Source organism: Phyllobates terribilis, unplaced genomic scaffold (genome assembly GCF_046119375.1).
Source record: "Phyllobates terribilis strain yellow unplaced genomic scaffold, ASM4611937v1 Scaffold_12__6_contigs__length_324123572, whole genome shotgun sequence".
Classification (NCBI taxonomy): Eukaryota; Metazoa; Chordata; class Amphibia; order Anura; family Dendrobatidae; genus Phyllobates; species Phyllobates terribilis.
In genome coordinates this window covers 140,097,715-140,119,259 of record NW_027362772.1, presented here as the reverse complement: position 1 = coordinate 140,119,259, position 21,545 = coordinate 140,097,715, and the positions used below count along the sequence as shown (strand labels likewise).

Below are 21,545 nucleotides of genomic sequence, written 5' to 3'. Positions count from 1 at the left end.
TTATTAGGATTGCGGACCCTGGGTCAATCAGGGTTGCCCCCACATTCTACATCTCCTGCACCTTCTCCTCCTCCTCTTCAGCATCCATCTCCAAAATGACCACATTAGTCGCAAGCTGGAAGCACTGCAGCACTGCCTCGGCCAAGCGGCAACAGGCTGTGCTGAAGTTAATATGCTTAGGTAACAAACCACACAACTCTGAAGAGTTATGGACAGCTCTGAAAGAGCAGGCAGATCTGTGGCTGACACCGCTGAACCTACAGCCAGGCATGGTTGTGTGTGACAATGGCTGGAAAATGGTTGCGGCTGTGAGGCGAGGCGAGCTCACACACTTACCATGCCTGGCCCATGTTCTTAACCTCATGATTCAGCGGTTTCTCAAAACCTACCCGGAGCTTCCGGATCTTCTTGTCAAAGTAAGTCATGGGCCTGTGTGCCCATTTTAGAAAGTCAGCTACAGCTTCCACCGCCCTTGCCGTGTTTCAGCAGTATTTGCAGCTTCTGGCTCACCGACTGGTGTGTTATGTCCACAGATGTTGGGAAGGATTTGTGAGCAGAAGAGGGCAGTTGTTGACTACCAGCATCAACAAGACCATCAGTATTCAGTTTAGACTCCACACATAAGACCTCAGGATTGGACATGGACGTCAGACATATATACCATCATCCAAAACTTTGAGGACTCCACCAAGATGGTGAGCGGCGATGATGCCATAATTAGTGTCACCATCCCGCTTCTCTGTTTTCTGAAATGCTCTCTGCTCACAATCAAAAAGGATGCCTTGCAGGCAGAGCACGATGAGATGGAGCAAGGAACCATATAGGGTGATTACACACAGCCCAGCCTCATCTCATCCCAACGTGGATTGGGTGACAATGAGGAGAGGAGGAGGAGGAGCTAGTTTGATGCGATATAGATGGTACTCCCTGCACAACTGTCATACCGTCTGTTCCGCGTGGATGGCCTGAGGATAGGGAGGAGGTGGAGGAGAGCATGGTCAGTCGTCCTCTTGGTGAGGATACGGAAGTCTTGCCTGTTAGCAGTCTGGCATGCATGGCTGAGTTTATGTTACTCCGCCTTTCTTGTGACCCTCGCCAAATTTTGGTGACACTTCTAGACCCATGCTACAAGGAGAACTTTCAATTTCTTATTCCCGAGGCGGACAGGTCCACTAAAATGGGGCAGTAGCAGAAGGCCCTTGTTGCGGAATTATTAAAAAAATTTCCATCTGAAAATGCTGGCGGCAGAGGTCACAGTTTGTTGGACAACCAAGGAGTACAGGCGAGAGAGACACAACTTCAATCCAGCAGAGGCAAGGGAACACTGTCAAAGTTCTGGGACAGTTTTCTCAGACCCTCCCATCTTACAGGCCCTAAGACGCGGGGTACTCTCACAAGGAGTTTGGGAATATGATAAGGGAGTACCTTGCCGACCGTACCAACGTCCTACGTAATTCCTCTGTGCCTTATAGTTATTAGGTATCCAAGCTGGACAAGTGGCATGAACTGGCTCTCTACTCCTTAGAGGTCCTTGCCTGCCCTGCCGCTAGCGTTTTGTCAGAGCAGGTTTTTAGTGTCGCTGGTGGTATTATAACTGATAAGCGCATCTGCCTGTCAACCGAAAATATTAACAGGCTGACTCTTATTAAAATAAACAAGGGTTGGATTGGGCCAGACTTCTCAACACCAACGAATAATAGTAGCGTAACATAAACTCAAATCCTGAGTCTTTTTTTGAGAGGTCTATTCCCATGCACCTCTTCACACCTACACATGGGTATGCGCTTCCTGATTTTGTCTATTTGCTCTTGTCCTCCTCCTTCTCCTCATCCTCCATCACCATATCATTCACCACCATCTACCATATCACCTCCTCTTCGTGTCTTTCAAGGGGCAAAGGAGTTCCTCCAAATTTTTGGCAGCTTTTGCATTCACTGCATAGGCAAACACCATGGGAGACCCACTTCCTAATAATGGGAAATTTTTTCATAAGGCCCTCTACGTCTCTTCCAAGGGACATTGTAGTGCCTCCAAATTTTTGGTAGCCGTTGCTTCATTACATAAGCAAACACTATGGGAGACCTACTTCCTAATAATGGGAACATTGTTTTTAGGAGGCTCTCCAACCTCTACGTCTCTTCCAAGGGGCATTGGAGTGCCTCCAAATTTTTGGCAGCTTTTGCATTCACTGCATAGGTAAACACTATGGGAGACCCACTTCCTAATAATGGAAACATTTTTTCATAAGGCCCTCTACGCCTCTTCCAAGGGGCATTGGAGTGCATCCAAATTTTTGGCAGCCGTTGCTTCACTGCATAGGCAAACACTATGGGAGACCCACTTCCTAATAATGGGAATTTTTTTCATGAGGCCCTCTACGTCTCTTCCAAGGGGCAATGGAGTGCCTCCAAATTTTTGCTAGCCATTACTTCACTACTTAGGCAAACACTATGGGAGATCTACTTCCTAATAATGGGAACATTGTTTTTAGGAGTCTCTCCAACCTCTACGTCTCTTCCAAGGGGCATTGGAGTGCCTTCAAATTTTTGGCAGCTTTTGCATTCACTGCTTAGGCAAACACTATGGGAGACCCACTTCCTAATAGTGGGAACATTGTTTTTAGGAGGCTCTCTGACCTTTACATCTCTTGCAAGGGGCATTGGAGTGCCTCCAAATTTTTGGCAGCCCTTGCAGTCACTGCATACACAATAACAGTATAGGAGACCCACTCGTTAATAATGGGAACAACAAAGCATAGCCGGCTTATGGCTCTCTAACAATAGCAAGGGCCGATGGCTGGCCCTTTAAGAATAGTAAGAGCCGCCTGATGGCCCTATAAAAATAGGCTTTGTGACTTTCAGAGTCCCTCCATCATAAATGAAACAGGATGTGCCTGATGATGTGTCACGCATCACATGGCCAGATAAGGTTGTAAAATGTTAAAATTACATTTCCCGGTGAATGCATTTGTCTTGGTTGAAAGCAATGCAAAAGTGCAAAAATGCATAAAAAACACTACATGTGAACATAGCCCAAGGTGTGGAGGAGCATTTTTGTTTTTGGTCATTTATTTTGCCTTATATAGAAGTCATTATCCTGGAAAAGATGTTCCTTAACATATTTCCCAGGAAAATCCATTTTGGTTTCGTTTTTGTGTGTTTTATTGTGAGTCTGTAAAAGTGGCGTAATACCTCTGACAACGTTGTTGACAGCAGTGACCTTGGAGTTAGAAATGCTTCTAGGGGTCTTCCCCATGCTGTTACCATGTCATTTGAGCACTGTTCCCATCGATTTGGGCAATTTTTAGGCCCTCTGCAGATCGCCGGGGAAGCCGCCTGAAAAATGCTCGAGTTTCCCATAGACTTACATTAGGCTCATTGCTCGGGTCGAGCACCCGAGTATTCCAATGTGCTTGACCCGAGCAACGAGTACCCGAGCATTTTAATGCTCGCCCATGACTAGTGATTTCCCATCACTACATATAAGCCAATGTTCACATCTCATTAGTATAAAAGGAAATTGAGCATAAACTGTTAATAATTTGGCCAATGAGTCATTGAGTCAATAACTACACATATTTGGAAATCTCTTGGCAAACTTAAATAATTTTTCTAGAAAAGTAATATAAAGCCTGTGCTAAGGTGCCACCAGCAAAATTAAGGTTTTAGGAACTGAGCGATGTCTCACTAGCTACATGGATGGGTAAGGAATCACACTATAGCTGGCCTTCTCTCACACAAATTGACCTTTAAAATACTTGATAGTAACAACACATTAAAAGCCACAAACTTACAGAAACCCTGAGGAAATATACACAGAATGACTGCTGACTTGATTGGTCTCGTCCTTATCTCACCTTCCTAGATGCAACTGAATGCTTGAATAAAGCTAAAGATTTTAACTGAATGGTACATATTCTGGATAATGAAGCTTTTTAAATGTTATTATTTCATGATTATTTCTTTAGATGTTGATTATGAGTATTCCTAATATTACAGATGGGATAACTAAAAAACTATGTTCTAAAATAATATACATATACAGTATATTAGATCCTTATCATAAGTTCATAATCATAAGTCATCAAAAGCCGTCATTTTTACTTGTCTTCTATGCTGTAATAGGGTTAATAAGACTCATGTGCATAATTATAGCATACAGGCTGTACTAAATGTTGCTTGAAAACCAGCATCTTTGAGTTTAAAGAGTTTTCTAGTATTAAAGCAAATACAGTTACATTCTTCTGAAAAACAATGGGTGAATATAGTGATTAAAAAGGGGTTTTCCGAGTAGTAGAAAATCCCTTTATCTCCTTGTCAACATGGTTAACTTCCATTTTTGCATTTTTGATTTTTCCTTCTTTTTATCTAAGAGACTTAACTTTTTTATTTTTCTGCCCACATAGACATATGAAGGCTTGATTATTGCGGGACGAATTGTACTTTTAAAAGATATCATTCATTTTAACACATAGTATACTGGAAAAAAAGAAAAAAAAGAACGGTGAAATTGAAATAAAAAAAGGAATTCTGACATTGTTTTTTGGGAATTGTTTCTACAGAGAACGTTATGTGGTAAAAAAAAATAATTTTGTGTAATTTTTTTTAATAATATCTTTTATATTTTTAGTACTTTTATTTTTAAAGACAGAAAAGTGGGGTAATTCAAGTTTTTTTTTCATTTTCCATATTTTTTAAAACTTTTGTTTTTTACTTTTTGCAAGTTCCCTTAGGGGACATAAAATTTCTGACCGTCTGAACACATGTTCTATATACAGCAATAACAAAGCATTGCTGTATGTAGCAAAAATCACAGTCTATTTTGAAGCCCTGCTACAGGCTGAGTTTCAATGGAGATAAGTGGCATGAAGGTCATCCGTAAGACCCCTGGCTATAATAGCTCAGGGGGAAGCAAGACGAAACGAGCATCAGGGTGGAGGGACACAGAACCTGCTTTGCATCTGTCACTCATATTGCACTTTATTTTGAAGTTAATGACATCTAATACAAAGTCGCTATACATTTTGTAAGGTACTGACATTAATTAATTTTTGTATGCCTCTCAACCATGGTTAAAAAAATGCATTATGAGGACCAGCAGTGTCTTCATAACATTGTAATGCACTATGACTCTTTCCTAAAGTTGTTTTTGCCGGACAACCCGTTTGTCATCTATCTGCAATATAAGTTATAAATGACTGAGCAGTCGTGTTCTGACCACTGGATTAATCTGCAGATTTGGGAACTTTTATACCTTTTAGAATGGAAAAGCGGAAATCAATGCCCAACCGCCGCTCCATTCTTTCCCTACGGGGCTGCTGAGTGCCGTGCTTTGTTTTTTTCAGCAGCCTCATAGTAAAGGGAGTGGGGTCAAGCATGTGCACTGCTGCTCTAATCCAACAGGGATAAAAGTGCCCTGTTGAGGATAAAAATACTCTTTTTTGTCGATCAGTACTGGTCCCAATGGTCAGACTTCCACCGATAAATAAGCTATCATCACCTATCTACTGGATACGTGATAACTTGTTTTCCATGGAAAACAGCTGTTGTGTTTTATGTGAAAAAAGTAGCCATGCTTTTGTAATTCTAGACTTCTGCTTGGCTCTTAACTTCCACAGATATTACATGAGGATAGATCCAATTAGCATCTTCTTTATAGATTTGATAATATTAAGTTAAAAACATTTTATTCCCTCTTTTAGATTTTGCTTGCAGACTGCAATCAATTTGCTCGAGAAATAGATTAATAAAGAACAGGAATTGGTCAGATATCTGTACAGGCAAAGACATCCATAGGATGGAGTTATTCCTGAAAAATTGCTCCCACCTATGTATGGAGAATTTTCAAAAACATGATGTTAAGGAAATTATGTATTTAATAATATTCTTTTAAGCTATAAAGTCGGATGATAATCCAAAAATGTGGAGAAAAATAGTACCTCCAACAAATTTAGTATTCTCTTTGAATCTACTCTTCTCTTTGGCTCAAAAATTGGCACAAAAACTGCATGTGCCATTCCTGACTTCTGATAAATCAAACATGCCATTTTTGTGGCAGCCTATAATCCAGTGATTTGAGCCAAGCGCAAGACTGGACACAAAAGACTAGATGCAAAAGAGAGAAGGGTCAGTCTTTTCTTTATAATTTTCTTCTTTTTAGATCTTCTCCTGAGTTTTGTTTGAAAAATATAACAAATAAACCTACATGTGTGATTACAGCCTTAGAGTGACTCCAATATGAAACCTGACTTAAAACTAATAATGAGAAGTAAATATTAGAAGTGTCTTTACTCCATGTTGAGTCTGTAAATTTAAACTTAGTACCTGTCAAATACATTTCAAACCATGACTCCACCATTACTGACAGCTTAACCATGATGTCAACTGGATACATGATTTTGTAAGTCCATAGCTACGGCATAAAACAAATATTATGAAGGGATGGAGGCAAAAACTGTAAAACTGTATAGAGTATATTTTGTTTGAAAACGAGTAATCCTCGGCGAAGGAACAAAAAAAAATGATGTGTTACAGTATTACCTAAAAATGCTGAAGGGGAGACCGTTCCATTGCTCCTAGACACCATCACACTGATCCCTGTTTCCACAAAGGGAACTGAGAAGTCAATAATTTCAGATCGTTCCTCGTTTATAGTGAGAGAGCCGATGGCCATATCGGCACGCTGGTAAAACACCTGTCAGAATAAAAGAGCAGATATATAGATGCTGAAACCAGAGAATGAAGAAAACTGTTCAGCGACAATACATTCTTTGATGTTATATCATAACTGATTAATACTAGACGTACTTTTGTCATTCTGTGAAACCTAAAATAAAAATGCATCACTGCCTTTACTGTTTCTTCAAAAGGATATTCAAATGATCATAAAACGGCAGTATTCTTCAACCTGATACAATTATAAAAAGAATTGAATGCGTACTTGTTTTCCACCCATTGATAGAAATGAGCAGATCTGGCAAAATTTTAATTCATTAGATCACTCGGACTTTGCAAGAACATTCTATATACAGCAAAATTATTCTCTGTGAACAGAATATTCCTTATTGTTGTTCACAAAACCCAGAGCATAATAAATGTAGGATGAAAAAAAAAAATTAGCAGTTGTCCCGCTGCCTCCTCAGCTCGCCATCTGGTTCTTGATGTCTCTTTTCTTTCTCCTTCCCCCATTCGTCAAGCATATTCTCTTCATCCTTCTTTACTCCAGGATGAGGCATCCAGGTTCTCCAAGCCTCTTACGGCAATGTGCTTGAGAACAATTTTATCGCACAGACAAATTTTTTTCGCAACGTCGTGATGTTACGACTTATGACGTGCAGTGACATCAGTCAAAAGCCTACTGGACCCAGAAGTCAGGGCCTGAAGTGAAGAAGGCTGAACAGAATGGGGGAAAGTAGAAAAGAAGAAGAGCCTAGAAATGCATGGCAAGCTATGTGGGTGGTGGGAAAGGAGAGCAGAGAGTATTATTTTTTTTAAACTGTTTGCCTGACCCCTTAGGGTTCAGAAAAATGGGGGCCACAGCTAGATGCCGTTTTACTGAATTGAACGTAAGCAAATTGAAGAAAAGTTCATATTATGGAGAATAGATTTTTTTTGTAAAATTAGAATATAATTCAATATCCAATTAAATAAATTTGCTCATCTTTACCCATTAGTAATAAACAGCAGATGGGGGAGATTTATCAAACTAATGTAGAAAAGTGGAGAAAAGAAAAAAAGTGGAAGATTTGTCAATAGAATCCAATCCCGTTGCTGATTTTATTTCTCAAAAGAGCTGAAGAAATGTGATTGTTTCTATGGCTAACTGCTCTGCTTTGATATGTTTTCCCAAATAAGTTACCCAATTAGCTAAATTGGGCTCAAAGCTGAAGTTTTAACCATTGATAATTCACTTTCATAGTGACAATGCCAATGGTCAAAGAAAAGTATACTTGTTTTTCGTTGTAACAGGCAAAAGTCATGTTCAAATATAAATCAAGTAGAAATGTGCACACAATTGGATAAATCATGTTTAAGGAAGTAAGTGACTTATACCATAGGAAGGCACAGGGAGACTTGTGTGAATGGATGTTGCCATCTAGAAGCCAGAAACAAAAGATATGGGAACTAAAAACAACTTAGAAACTACCAAAAGAGGATTGATTACCCTGGAGGAAAAATGGAGCCAGATACACAGGGACATGTCATCTGCTGTGACGCAGCAAGAAAATATAAAAGCCTTAGGGGCCAGGCGAAGAACCCAGTCATCGCTCAGACTTGTATCAAGTTGCATTTAAAGTGTCATCGGAACTGGCTTATAGCCAAATCCTAGAAGAGTGTGACTAGAGAATTATAACTATCTTTGGTAGTCGACTTGTATAGGGGTGAGGATCCTCTTAAAGGAACAAGGAATTCTGGTTACCCTAATAAACAGTACAGAATTTCACTCAAGTGAGCAGCAGGCCAGGAGGCCTAATTTAAGGAATGGAACTTTACTTTGGTGAGCAGCAGGCCAGGAGGCCAAATTTAAGGAATGGAACTAAGCTCGGGTGAGCAGCAGGCCAGGAGGCCTAATTAAAGGGATGGAGCTTTACTTTGGTGAGCAGCAGGCCAGGAGGCTTAATTAAAGGGACAGGACAGGACTTAAGTTGAGCTCTAGAGATAGGAAACAGCAAAAACAGGTTTGTGATAAACAAGACTGTTTGTGGCGTACAGTACAAGACTTGCAGCCTAGCAGGAGTGCAGTGTCTACACCTGTTAGGGTCTGTAGTGGTAACTAGGGCTGTGGAGTTCTAGTCGTGGAGTTTGAGTCTGTGTCGATTTTGGTGGAGATGGAGTCAGTATAAAACTCCTAAAATATATAATAAATTAGTAGAGTAGTACAATGCAGTATGTGCTGTAAATGTTTTCATAAGAATTTGGGAAAATTATGAAATGTCCTATAAATGTCTGTTCTACTCCTGATCTTAGGATTTAAAGGAGTTGTCCAATACTTTTTATTATCTCCCCAATGTATTCACCCTGTGCCCATAAGTGTTTTTGTAATTACCTTGCTGTGTCTTTATGGTCTGTGAGCGGCGCTATCGCTGGCCTCTCTCACAGGCAACACGTGACCCCCTGCTGCAGCTGGCTCTGACATCCGCTGATGACACATCAAGTTCCGGCTGCAGCCGGGCGTGACCCAGCGCTGCGCTCCACGGTGGATGCTGGGCTGTGGGTGGGGTTACCCCGCTTATCACACCCAGCATCCACCACTCGCTTTCCCTCTCCTCATTCATTGTGAAAGCGCATGGTGGATTCTGGGTGTGACATGTGGGGAAACCCCGCCGACAACCCAGCATTCACCATGGGGACCGCGTCACTGATGTCACGCCTCACTTGACGTGACATCAGCGAGGGGTCACGTGATGCCTGTGAGCGACCAGCAATAGCGCCGCTCACAGGCAAGAAGGACCACTCTAGGTAATTATAAAAACCCGTAAGGGCACCGGGTGAATACATTGAGAGGATAATAAAAAGTAGTGGACATCTTCTTTAAGCTTTTAGGTGAGATGAATTTGTGGTGCACATTATGTACATGCTTAGTAGTGAGGCAGGGCTGTGGAGTCAGAGTTAGAGTCGGAAGTCAGGGAAATTGGCTTGGCTTACTGACTCCATAGCCCTGGTGGTAACCACCATCGGTAGACAGAGGGGCTGAGTGGAAGCCCTTATTGGTACACTCTAACAGCCAACAGACCAGTACATCTAATCAATATCTCTCGGAGTCCTATATTGTTGAGGATATAAATCCAAATTATATTTAGAAGTTTGATTGCTTGTACATGAACATAACAGTTAATTGTATATAGAGAGTTAAGGAATTTTAGTAAACGATTTACCTATCGGTCTCGCACTCCTAAGTTTGATAGTGTCAGGTTTATTGTGATATAGGGCAGTGGCCAGGGTTGTAGGGACAGAGCTAAGAACAGAGCATAACCCTTAAAGTATGGAAAGATTACAAGAGTGCTGAATTTTATTATCAGTAACTTTCTGATTGACGTTTATCAGTTATTGCATTTGCATTAAATAGTTAATAAATAATTACTTGTTTACTGTACCAATGAGTCTGCATTTCCTGTTTACACAGGAATAAGACTTCTGGACTTTCTTTTGTATTCCTATACAATCCTGCAAGTCTAAATATACAGTACAGACCAAAAGTTTGGATACACCTTCTCATTTAAAGATTTTTCTGTGTTTTCATGACTTTGAAAATTGTACATTCACACTGAAGGCATCAAAACTATGAATTAACACATGTGGAATTATAAACTTAACAAAAAAGTGTGAAACAATTGAAAATATGTCTTATATTCTAGGTTCTTCAAAGTAGCCACCTTTTGCTTTGGTGACTGCTTTGCACACTCTTGGCATTCTCTTGATGAGCTTCAAGAGGTAGTCAACGGAAATGGTCTTCCAACAATCTTAAAGGAGTTCCCAGAGATGCTTAGCACTTGTTGGCCCTTTTGCCTTTACTCTGCGGTCCAGCTCACCCCAAACCATCTCGATTGGGTTCAGGTCTGGTGACTGTGGAGGCCAGGTCATCTGGCGTAGCACCTCATCACTCTCCTTCTTGGTCAAATAGCCCTTACACAGCCTGGAGGTGTGTTTGGGGTCATTGTGCTGTTGAAAAATAAATGATGGTCCAACTAAACGCAAACCGGATGGAATAGCATGCCGCTGCAAGATGCTGTGGTAGCCATGCTGGTTCAGTATGCCTTCAATTTTGAATAAATCCCCAATAGAATCACCAGCAAAGCACCCCCACACCATCACACCTCCCCCTCCATGCTTCACGGTGGGAACCAGGCATGTAGAGTCCATCCGTTCACCTTTTCTGCTTCGCACAAAGACACGGTGGTTGGAACCAAAGATCTCAAATTTGGACTCATCAGACCAAAGCACAGATTTCCACTGGTCTAATGTCCATTCCTTGTGTTCTTAACCCCAACAAGTCTCTTCTGCTTGTTGCCTGTCCATAGCAGTGGTTTCCTAGAAGCTATTTTACCATGAAGGCCTGCTGCACAAAGTCTCCTCTTAACAGTTGTTGAAGAGATGTGTCTGCTGCTGGAACTCTGTGTGGCATTGACTTGGTCTCTAATCTGAGCTGCTGTTAACCTGCGATTTCTGAGGTTGGTGACTCGGATAAACTTATCCTCAGAAGCAGAGGTGACTCTTGGTCTTCCTTTCCTGTGGCGGTCCTCATGTGAGCCAGTTTCTTTGTAGCGCTTGATGGTTTTGCAACTGCACTTGGGGACACTTTCAAAGTTTTCCCAATTTTTCGCACTGACTGACCTTCATTTCTTAAAGTAATGATGGCCACTTGTTTTTCTTTACTTAGCTGCTTCTTTTCTTGCCATAATACAAATTCTAACAGTCTATTCAGTAGGACTATCAGCTGTGTATCCACCAGACTTCTGCACAACACAACTGATGGTCCCAACCCCATTTATAAGGCAAGAAATCCCACTTATTAAACCTGACAGTGCACACCTGTGAAGTGAAAACCATTTCCGGTGACTACCTCTTGAAGCTCATCAAGAGAATGCCAAGAATGTGCAAAGCAGTCATCAAAGTAAAAGGTGGCTACTTTGAAGAACCTAGAATATAAGACATAATTTCAGTTGTTTCACACTTTTTTGTTAAGTATATAATTCCACATGTGTTAATTCATAGTTTTGATGCCTTCAGTGTGAATGTACAAATTTCATAGTCATGAAAATACAGAAAAAAATTTAAATGAGAAGGTGTGTCCAAACTTTTGGTCTGTACTGTACATAGACAACTGCTTGGGTTTGTATATGGAGAAAAGTATCATCATCATCAATAAAATATGAAAAAATGGTTTTATATACAGTGTGTCATACAAGATGCTACAACACTTATCGACTATATAACTAATGCAATCAGACAAAAACATAACTTAGACCTGTAATAGAGTACTTCTGATTCATTGCCTGCCTACTGATGGATGGAAGGCCATTGATTGACAAGGGTGATAAATCATTACTAAAAAGCATGGAAACCTGCATGAGCTTATTAAAACCAAATATTCCAATCACAGATCATATGTAAATCTGCTGCTAAAATTTTCCTCCAGAGGTGCAGCAGTTCAAGATGAGATTTATAAGCCTCCAATTCACGCATCTATTTTAGGCAGGTAAATGAACCATCGCATTTGCAAGCTAATTAAATAATGTCAGACCAAAACTAATTACAGAAGAGCATTATTCGTACCACAGAGGTTATCTAATGATATGGTTTATGTAGGCTCAAAGGCACCGTGCTGCTTTATGTGTACAAGCATTCCAAGGTATTTTGTTGTCATATTTGACAACCTGATCAAGGCAAATAAGATTTTTACTATAGCTTTATTTGAAAGGTAATCTAATTATAGACAAGAAAGTATAGACATTATTTTTAAATTGTAATACATTTTAATTTATTCAAACGATAGACAAACATTTACTTGAAAAAAATTATACGCACTGAGATATTAGGTATAATAAACATGCTCTAATCATTAAAGGGAACCTGTCACCTGATTCATGCTGCCCCATCCACAGCAGCATGAATGAGAGTTTGGCTGTGCTGTTACGGCTGGGATTCTGTTACTCTGAAACATTGTGGCATTTTAGAGAGAACATATCTTGAAAAGCTGTCCAGGGTCTACGTGTCTTGGTTAACAATTCCATTTGCAGGTTTCCACTATTTTCTCCTCAATTGCACACATAAGAAGAGACCTGTCAGTCATGATGAGTGGGGTGGAAAGAAGCTGCTGGAGATTGGCCTTAGACAAGTCAGCCAGGAGACAAAGGGCTAGGTTTTGATGGGCGTTTGGAGTAGGGTGCACCAAATTAACTTAGTGGGTCACTCCACTTAATGAATTTGGTGCATCCTAACAGGGACATACGTCTCCTTACACCTTGCCAAAAAATGTTATTCCACTCAATGGATGGAGTAGCATTTCTGGCCAGCACTGATGATGAATTTGATGGTCAAGAGTAGCCACGCACCATCCTTCCTCAGATCCTTCCCAGCTCCACCCATATTGGCAGAACGATTTTAAAGTGGCGTAAAATCATCAAAAGCCACAAGATATTTGCTTTGCCCCAAAAAATTTGAGACTATTTAAAGGGTTTTATGCCAGTTTTCTAGTGCGAACACTTTCATATATCAGCTCTGTGTTGACATTTTAAATTATTTTTTCTCTGAAAAACTGTAGTGCTACAGCGATAAAGGGAGTTTGTCATGGTATACATACAGATAGATCTGTGGATGCTATGGTATAGAGAAGAAGCTGAGCAGAACGATATATGGGTTTGTTGTAAAAGGTTCAATATAACTTTGATTTTATTGATTTTATTCATTGAAATCCCTGGTGTTTGTATGTATGAGTCCGGTGGGCAGTCCTACTCAGTGATTGACTGCTATCTATGCATGCACATACAATGAAGATATTCAGTCACTGCCTAGGACCAGCCACTGAACTGATATGCATACAAACATTGGTGATTCCCATGAAATAAATACTAGGTTTACTAAAACTTTCCAACAAATATATTTATATATATATACGTATATACAGTACAGACCAAAAGTTTGGACACACCTTCTCATTTAAAAAATTTTCTGTATTTTCATGACAATGAAAATTGTACATTCACACTGAAGGCATCAAAACTATGAATTAACACATGTTTAATTATATACTTAACAAAAAAGTGTGAAACTGAAAATATGTCTTATATTCTAGGTTCTTCAAAGTAGCCACCTTTTGCTTTGATGACTGCTTTGCACACTCTTGGCATTCTCTTGATGAGCTTCAAGAGGTAGTCGCCGGAAATGGTTTTCACTTCACAGGTGTGCCCTGTCAGGTTTAATAAGTGGGATTTCTTGACTTATAAATGGGGTTGGGACCATCAGTTGTGTTGTGCAGAAATCAGCTGGATACACAGCTTATAGTCCTAATGAATAGACTGTTAGAATTTGTATTATGGCAAGAAAAAAGCAGCTAAGTAAAGAAAAACGAGTGGCCATCATTACTTTAAGAAATGAAGGTCAGTCAGTGCGAAAAATTAGGAAAACTTTGAAAGTGTCCCCAAGTGCAGTTGCAAAAACCATCAAGCGCTACAAAGAAATTGGCTCACATGAGGACCGCCCAAGGAAAGAAAGGCCAAGAGTCACCTTTGCTTCTGAGGAAAAGTTTATCCGAGTCACCAGCCTCAGAAATCGCAGGTTAACAGCAGCTCAGATTAGAGACCAGGTCAATGCCACACAGGGTTCTAGCAGCAGACACATCTCTACAACAACTGTTAAGAGGAGACTTTGTGCAGCAGGCCTTCATGGTAAAAGAGCTGCTAGGAAACCACTGCTAAGGACAGGCAACAAGCAGAAGAGACTTGTTTTGGCTAAAGAACACAAGGAATGGACATTAGACCTGTGGAAATCTGTGCTTTGGTCTGATGAGTCCAAATTTGAGATCTTTGATTCCAACCACCGAGTCTTTGTGCGATGCAGAAAAGGATGGACTCTACATGCCTGGTTCCCACCGTGAAGCATGGAGGAGGAGGTGTAATGGTGTGGGGGTGCTTTGCTGGTGACACTGTTGGGGATTTATTCAAAATTGAAGGCATACTGAACCAGCATGGCTACCACAGCATCTTGCAGCGGCATGCTATTCCGTCTGGTTTGCGTTTAGTTGGACCATCATTTATTTTTCAACAGGACAATGACCCCAAACATACCTCCAGGCTGTGTAATGGCTATTTGACCAAGAAGGAGAGTGATGGGGTGCTACGCCAGATGACCTGGCCCCCACAGTCACCAGACCTGAACCCAATCGAGATGGTTTGGGGTGAGCTGGACTGCAGAGTGAATGCAAAAGGGCCAACAAGTGCTAAGCATCTCTGGGAACTCCTTCACGATTGTTGGAAGACCATTTCCGGTGACTACCTCTTGAAGCTCATCAAGAGAATGCCAAGAGTGTGTAAAGCAGTCATCAAAGCAAAAGGTGGCTACTTTGAAGAACCCAGAATATAAGACATATTTTCAGTTGTTTCACACTTTTTTGTTAAGTATATAATTCCACATGTGTTAATTCATAGTTTTGATGTCTTCAGTGTGAATGTACAATTTTCATAGTCGTGAAAATACAGAAAAATCTTTAAATGAGAAGGTGTGTCCAAACTTTTGGTCTGTACTGTATATATATATTCTGTATAATCATATATATATATATATATATATATATATATACACATATATATATATATATATATATATATATATGCACTGCTCAAAAAATAAAGGGAACACTTAAACAACAGAATATAACTCCAAGTAAATCAGACTTGTGTGAAATCAAACTGTCCACTTAGGAAGCAACACTGATTGACAATCAATTTCACATGCTGTTGTGCAAATGGAATAGACAATAGATGAAAATTATTGGCAATTATCAAGACACACTCAATAAAGGAGTGGTCCTGCAGGTGGGGACCACAGACCACATCTCAGTACCAATGCTTTCTTGCTGATGTTTTGGTCACCTTTGAATGTTGGTTGTGCTTTCACACTCGTGGTAGCATGGGACGGACTCTACAACCCACAGAAGTTGCTCAGGTAGTGCAGCTCATCCAGGACAGCACATCAATGCGAGCTGTGGCAAGAAGTTTTGCTGTGTCTGTCAGCGTAGTGTCCAGAGGCTGGAGGCGCTACCAGGAGACAGGCAAGTACACCAGGAGATATGGAGGGGGCTGTAGGAGGGCAACAACCCAGCAGCAGGACCGCTACCTCTGCCTTTGTGCAAGGAGGAAGAGGAGGAGCACTGCCAGAGCCCTGCAAAATGACCTCCAGCAGGCCACAAATGTGCATGTGTCTGCACAAACGGTTAGAAACTGACTCCATGAGGGTGGTATGAGGGCCCGACGTCCACAGATGGGTGTTGTGCTCACAGCCCAACACCATGCAGGACGCTTTGCATTTGCCACAGAACACCAGTATTGGCAAAGTTGCCACTGGCACCCTGTGCTCTTCACAGATGAAAGCAGGCTCACACTGAGCACATGTGACAGACGTGACAGAGTCTGGAGACTGTAGCATCAGCATCTCTGCCTCCTGTCAGGCAGAGACGCCGCTCCCCTCACCGCCGCGGTCCCAGTCAGGCGTCTTCCTGCTCCCCTGTTGCTGCTGTGTCGTGCACCGCGTGCAGCTTCCTGGACACTGTGCTTAGGGCGTGCACGCTCCCTCCCTCTTAAATAGGCCACGCGCTGTCCTAAAGAGTCCCCGGCCAATGGCCGGAGGACTTCTCCTATATAAGGCACCTCCTCCAAAATGGAGGTGCCTGTGCAAGGTTGTTGTTTGTGTGCTAACACTTTCCGCAGCCCTCAGGTCCCGCTGCCTGTCAGTCCTGCCCACCAGTCTGTCTGTCAGTCCAGTCTGCCAGCCTGTCAAACAGTTCTGCCCACCAGTGTGTCTAACAAACGAGCCCGCCAGCCTGCTTACCCGGAGCACCTGCGAGTTACCTGCCATGTCCATCTGCCTGCCTACCTGGAACACCTGCCTGTTACCTGCCGTGCCCGCCAGCCTGCCTACCCGGAGCACCTGCCAAGTAGCCAGGCGTGTTCAGCAGCCTGCCAACCTGGAGCACCAACCAAGAAACCTGCCATGCCTGCCAGCTTGCCTACCCGGAGCACCTGTCTGGCTATCTGCCGTACCCGCCTGCTTTCCTACCCAGAGAACCTGTCTGGCTATCAGCCATACCTGCCTGCTTATCTACCCGGACCACCCGCCAGCCTTCCTGCCGTGCTCATCTGCTGTACCGGTCAGCTTCTGTCATCTGACCCGTGGGAGTCACCTGCTCTCACACAAGGTAGGTCCGAGAGTGGCACCTGGTTCACCTGCCCAGTCCCTCCCTGGTTCACGAAGTCGACTAAGCCGCCGTGTGACCTGGTTCAGTCTGAGTAGGCATTAAGTCATGCTCCTCTGGTCCCTCCTTGCATCGAAGCACAGAGGTTCCACCACCCGGACCCGTAACAGTTTGCACAGGCCATGGAATCCAGTGGCTCCCAGGCTCCTTCGCTCTCTGACCTGTACTAGGAGGTCTCACGTCAGAGATCCCAACAGGATACTGTCCTGTCCTATCTGCGGACAGTCAACTCCCGCCTGGACACGCTGTCCACCCCGACTGTTTCCATTTCTAACCGAGCGGTACCCATTCCGGCGGCACCTCAACCCAGTGGCGCTGTGGCACCTGGCTTTGGACCCCGGCTCTCTGCACCTCCACGTTTTGGAGGTGACCCGGTCTTATGTCGGGGCTTCATAAATCAGTGCACTCTGCACTTTGAACTCCTGGCACACCAGTTCACCTCCAACCAGGCCAAGGTGGCGTTCATCATGTCACACCTCACAGGGGAGGTATTGGCATGGCTAAACCCTCTGTGGGAAAGAGGGGATCCCCTGGTGTCCGATATTCTGGCTTTCCTCGCTGCCTACCGGAAGGTCTTTGATGAGCCCGGACGAAAATCTTCTACTGCCTCCTCACTTCTCCGTCTCCGCCAAGGGAGTCTCACTGTGGGCCAGTATGCCATACATTTCCAAACCCTCGCATCTGAACTTGCCTGGAACAATGAGGCCCTGGTGTCCATCTTTTGGGAGCGTCTTTCCGAATGGATCAAGTATAAGCTAGCGGGTCGTGACATCCGTTCCACCCTGGACGACCTGGTGTCATTAGCCACCCGGATTGACATTCGTTTTCTGGAACGAACTAAGGAGACTACCCGGGAGAGAATATTTCTGCGTCTCGCTCCAACATTGCAAAGATCAGGCTCGCAACCAGCAATTCCCCGGGCATGTTCGCCTGAGCCTGTGTATATTGACCAAACCAAGATGGTCGAGTCTTGCCTGGAGACAAGCCGAACTGAGGGGAGTTGCTTCTGCTGTGGCAGTATAGAGTATCTGATCTGTTCATGCCTGGTGAGGCAGGGAAACTCCAGTGTCTAGGACCGCTCGGAGAGGTTATCCTAGGCAAGAATAAACCCTCTCCATCTTTGACTCTGCCTGTTTCCATTTCCAGTGGTGAGACCAACTTCTTCGAGACAGCCCACCTGGATTCCGGAGCCGCTGGGAATCTCATTCAACATGCCATCGAGGAGCGTTACCAGATTCCTACCGTATGTCTGGCTGAACCGTTGCCTGTTGCCTCTGTGGATGGGAAGCTTCTCCCGGAGACGATCTTGTCACTGAGCCTGTAACCCTTCAGGTGGGAATGCTGCACTCGGAGAAGATATCCTTTCATGAGCTGTCCGGTCTCTCTCACTCCCTATTGCTTGGTCTACCCTGGTTACAAAGACATGAACCCATCCTGAATTGGAGATCTGGTGAAGTGCTCCGTTGGGGTTAGGAATGCTATGAGTCCTGTCTGGTTCCTGTTCGTCCTGCTTGACCCCCGTCTACTCCGGCTAATCTACCTGGTCTGCCGGTGACCTACTGGTCCTATGCGGATGTCTTTGACAAAAAGGAGGCTGAGACACTACCACCTCATAGGCCGTATGATTGCCCCATGGACCTGGTCACTGGTGCTTCTCCTCCCCATGGGCGAATCTACCCTTTGTCACTGGCCGAGTCCCGTGCCATGTCTGAGTACATTGAGGAGAATCTTGCTAGGGGATTTATCCAGAAATCCTCCTCTCCGGCTGGAGCAGGATTCTTCTTCGTCAAGAAGAAAGATGGCTCTCTACGTCCCTGTATCAATTACAGGGGCCTTAAACAGATCACCATCAAAAATAAATACCCCCTGCCTCTCATCTCGGAGATGTTTGACCGCCTTAAAGTTGCGAAGTTCTTCACCAAGCTCAATCTTTGTGGGGCGTACAATTTGGTCCTAATCTGCCAGGAAGATGAGTGGAAGACGGCATTCAACACACGGGACGGTCACTACGAATACCGCGTGATGACCTTTGGTCTCTGTAATGCTCCAGCTGTCTTCCAGGAGCTGGTTAACGACATCTTCCATGATCTCCTGTATTCTTGCGTGGTGGTATACCTGGACGATATCTTGGTTTTCTCTCCAGTTCTGCCCTCACACTGGAGGGATGTTTGGATTCCTAGGGAACATTTAGCAGCTTGTACAGACTGCAGCCAGACGGTGTGTCCAAGAAGAAGCTGTGCCTTGTGAGTAACTGAGATATGTGACCGGTCACCAACTGTGTAGTCAGTTAGGGAAAGCTAGTTAGTGATTCCAGTAGTACTGAGAACTGCCTGGTGTATATCACTGCTGATGGACTGATCAGGCTTGACTCAGAGATTGTAAAGGATCTGGTATACTAAGACTGTGTACGTGGATACTACAAAGGAGCCCTGTTGCGAACTACACTTTGAGACTGAGATTGATTCTAATTCCTGCTTACACCTGAACGTGTTGGAGAGCTTGTTGAGAAGAAGAAGCTGATCAAACCCTGAGGCCTGAGATCAGGGTCTAATAAAAGGTTTAGTTTGTTAACTGTTTGTATATGTATTAAGTCTGAGAGATTTCTGTTTGCTCTTGTAAGTAAAGAAACTGTATACTGTATAGGTAACGTGTTGGCTAAATATATATATGAGTGTTCTCTAAGGGGAAAACAAGGATACCCAGATCCCATTGTATTAGTGGGGGAGGGAGGTGTAAGGTTATATTCCTGGGAGGACCACGTGCCACATCTGCGGTAACATCCTGGGTAGGCCCTATACTGAATAAGGGTGGGAGCAGCATAGCCCAGGGGTAGTTTGGCTCGTTCCCATGAGATTGGCACTTGGGCTCTCTCGGGCTGCATAACTTGTAATTTTTGTTAGCGGCTGTTGTGGCCCATATTTTGTACAATCGTTTAACCCTGTCATTTGTGTGACCAGTATAAAGAAAGCTATTTGCCACTATACGAGGTTGGAATCATTCATAGCAGCGCAGTATCCCTCATTCTCATTCGACCTGCGTTCCGGTCGTTACACCTTGGCGTAGTCGGCAGGATACTGTGCTCGCCATGAATGGTGACAATAGCACGGAAGGTGCTGCTGCACCTGCTTTAGTAATCCACCCCCCTCCTCCTGTTGTGACCGGTAGACACCGGTTAGTTGGTTGCTCTGCAACGGGCACACTACTTAACCACCTGGCCAAGTTTGATGGGTATAACTTGCGATTCAGTGATTGGTAAGGCAGGTTGAAGAATGCCATTGCCTTGCACGGTGTCAGCTCTCAGCTGCAACCGGAAGTCATGCTGAATGCTCTGGAGGGGGATGCCCACAAAGTTGTATTGTTAAAATCCGAGGATAGGCGAAAGACGGTCAACGACATCATCCGGAAACTAGAGAAAGCATTTGATCATGTGGCGGCAGCAGGGCAACTACGAGTACAGTTTTTCGCCCGAACCCAGAGAGACGGAGAAAGCCTGATCCAGTATGCTATAGCGCTGGAGGAACTGCATCAGGAGATCAAAAAGAAGTCGCCAGTAACCGTGGGTACTGAGGCCGATGTTGACAGCATTCTTCGGGATCAGTTCATTGAGGGGATACGGAGTGAGGCGCTAAGGAGCGAATTGTTGCTGAATACACGGAATACCCCTGGTGTCACCCATGCTGAAATACAGGAAGAGGCGGTAGCACAGACTTTTGGAAGTGAAGCCTGCTTTGCAGTGGAGTAGCCTGCAAGTGTCTAATAGAGATGAGCGGTGTTCGAATCGAACTGTTCGCCAATCTCAAATTCGAGCTGTTTTGGGCGGTGTTCGAGCCATTCGGCGAACACGAACGATTTGAAAAAAATTTGGCTGTTCGAGGCTTTGTTCGATAACTGTTCGTGCACCAGAATCATAACTGGATTTTTCCTCAGTAATGCTGAAAGTTAATGTTAATACCCAGTTTGAGTGTACAGCAGGGCGCGGGAGGGGGGGGCTGGGGATGGATCTCTGCAGACATAATGAAGATCTCCATTTTTTTTTCTCTTTACCGCATTTACAGTGGGGAGGTGCAATCTGTCAGCCTATCAGCAGCGCACACACGGAGCAAACTGCTTTTTTTCACACAAGCAAGGGAATGTGTCATTGGCAGTGTATGTCACATGTCCTTGCCCTATAAGTCCCAGCCATTTTCCCCGTCGCCACCATTTTCTCACTGCTGCAGCTGCGTGTTAGACGGCACCGCTGTTGCAGTGTGCGCTATACTTTGTTAATTTCAAGCCAATTTTCGCACAAATCTACAGGTTGCTTGGGAGTAGGGAATAGTTGTGATTGCAGTCCTTTTAAGGACTAGGTTACATCATTTCCTACGACTTTTATCAGGCAGGTCTGTGCTCTTAAATAGATAGGTTGGGAGTAAAGACTAATTGTAATTGCAGTCCTTTTCAGGGCTAGGTTGCATCAGTTCCTATCACTTTTATCAGGCAGGTCTGTGCTCTTAAATAGATAGGTTGGGAGTAAAGACTAATTGTAATTGCAGTCCTTTTGAGGGCTAGGTTACATCAATTCCTATCACTTTTTGCCAGCC

General features: G+C 43.5%; 1 protein-coding gene across 1 annotated transcript in view; it reads right to left on the bottom strand.

Moving 5' to 3' along the window:
- The window catches only part of GRIN2D (glutamate ionotropic receptor NMDA type subunit 2D), a 1,421,508-nt gene that overhangs the window by 441,995 nt on the left and 957,968 nt on the right, over positions 1 to 21,545 (bottom strand). Inside the window, exon 10 of the mRNA XM_073656309.1 lies at positions 6,540 to 6,693. Within this exon, the coding sequence (XP_073512410.1) occupies positions 6,540 to 6,693 (154 nt within the window). The remainder of the gene's footprint in view (positions 1 to 6,539; positions 6,694 to 21,545) is intronic.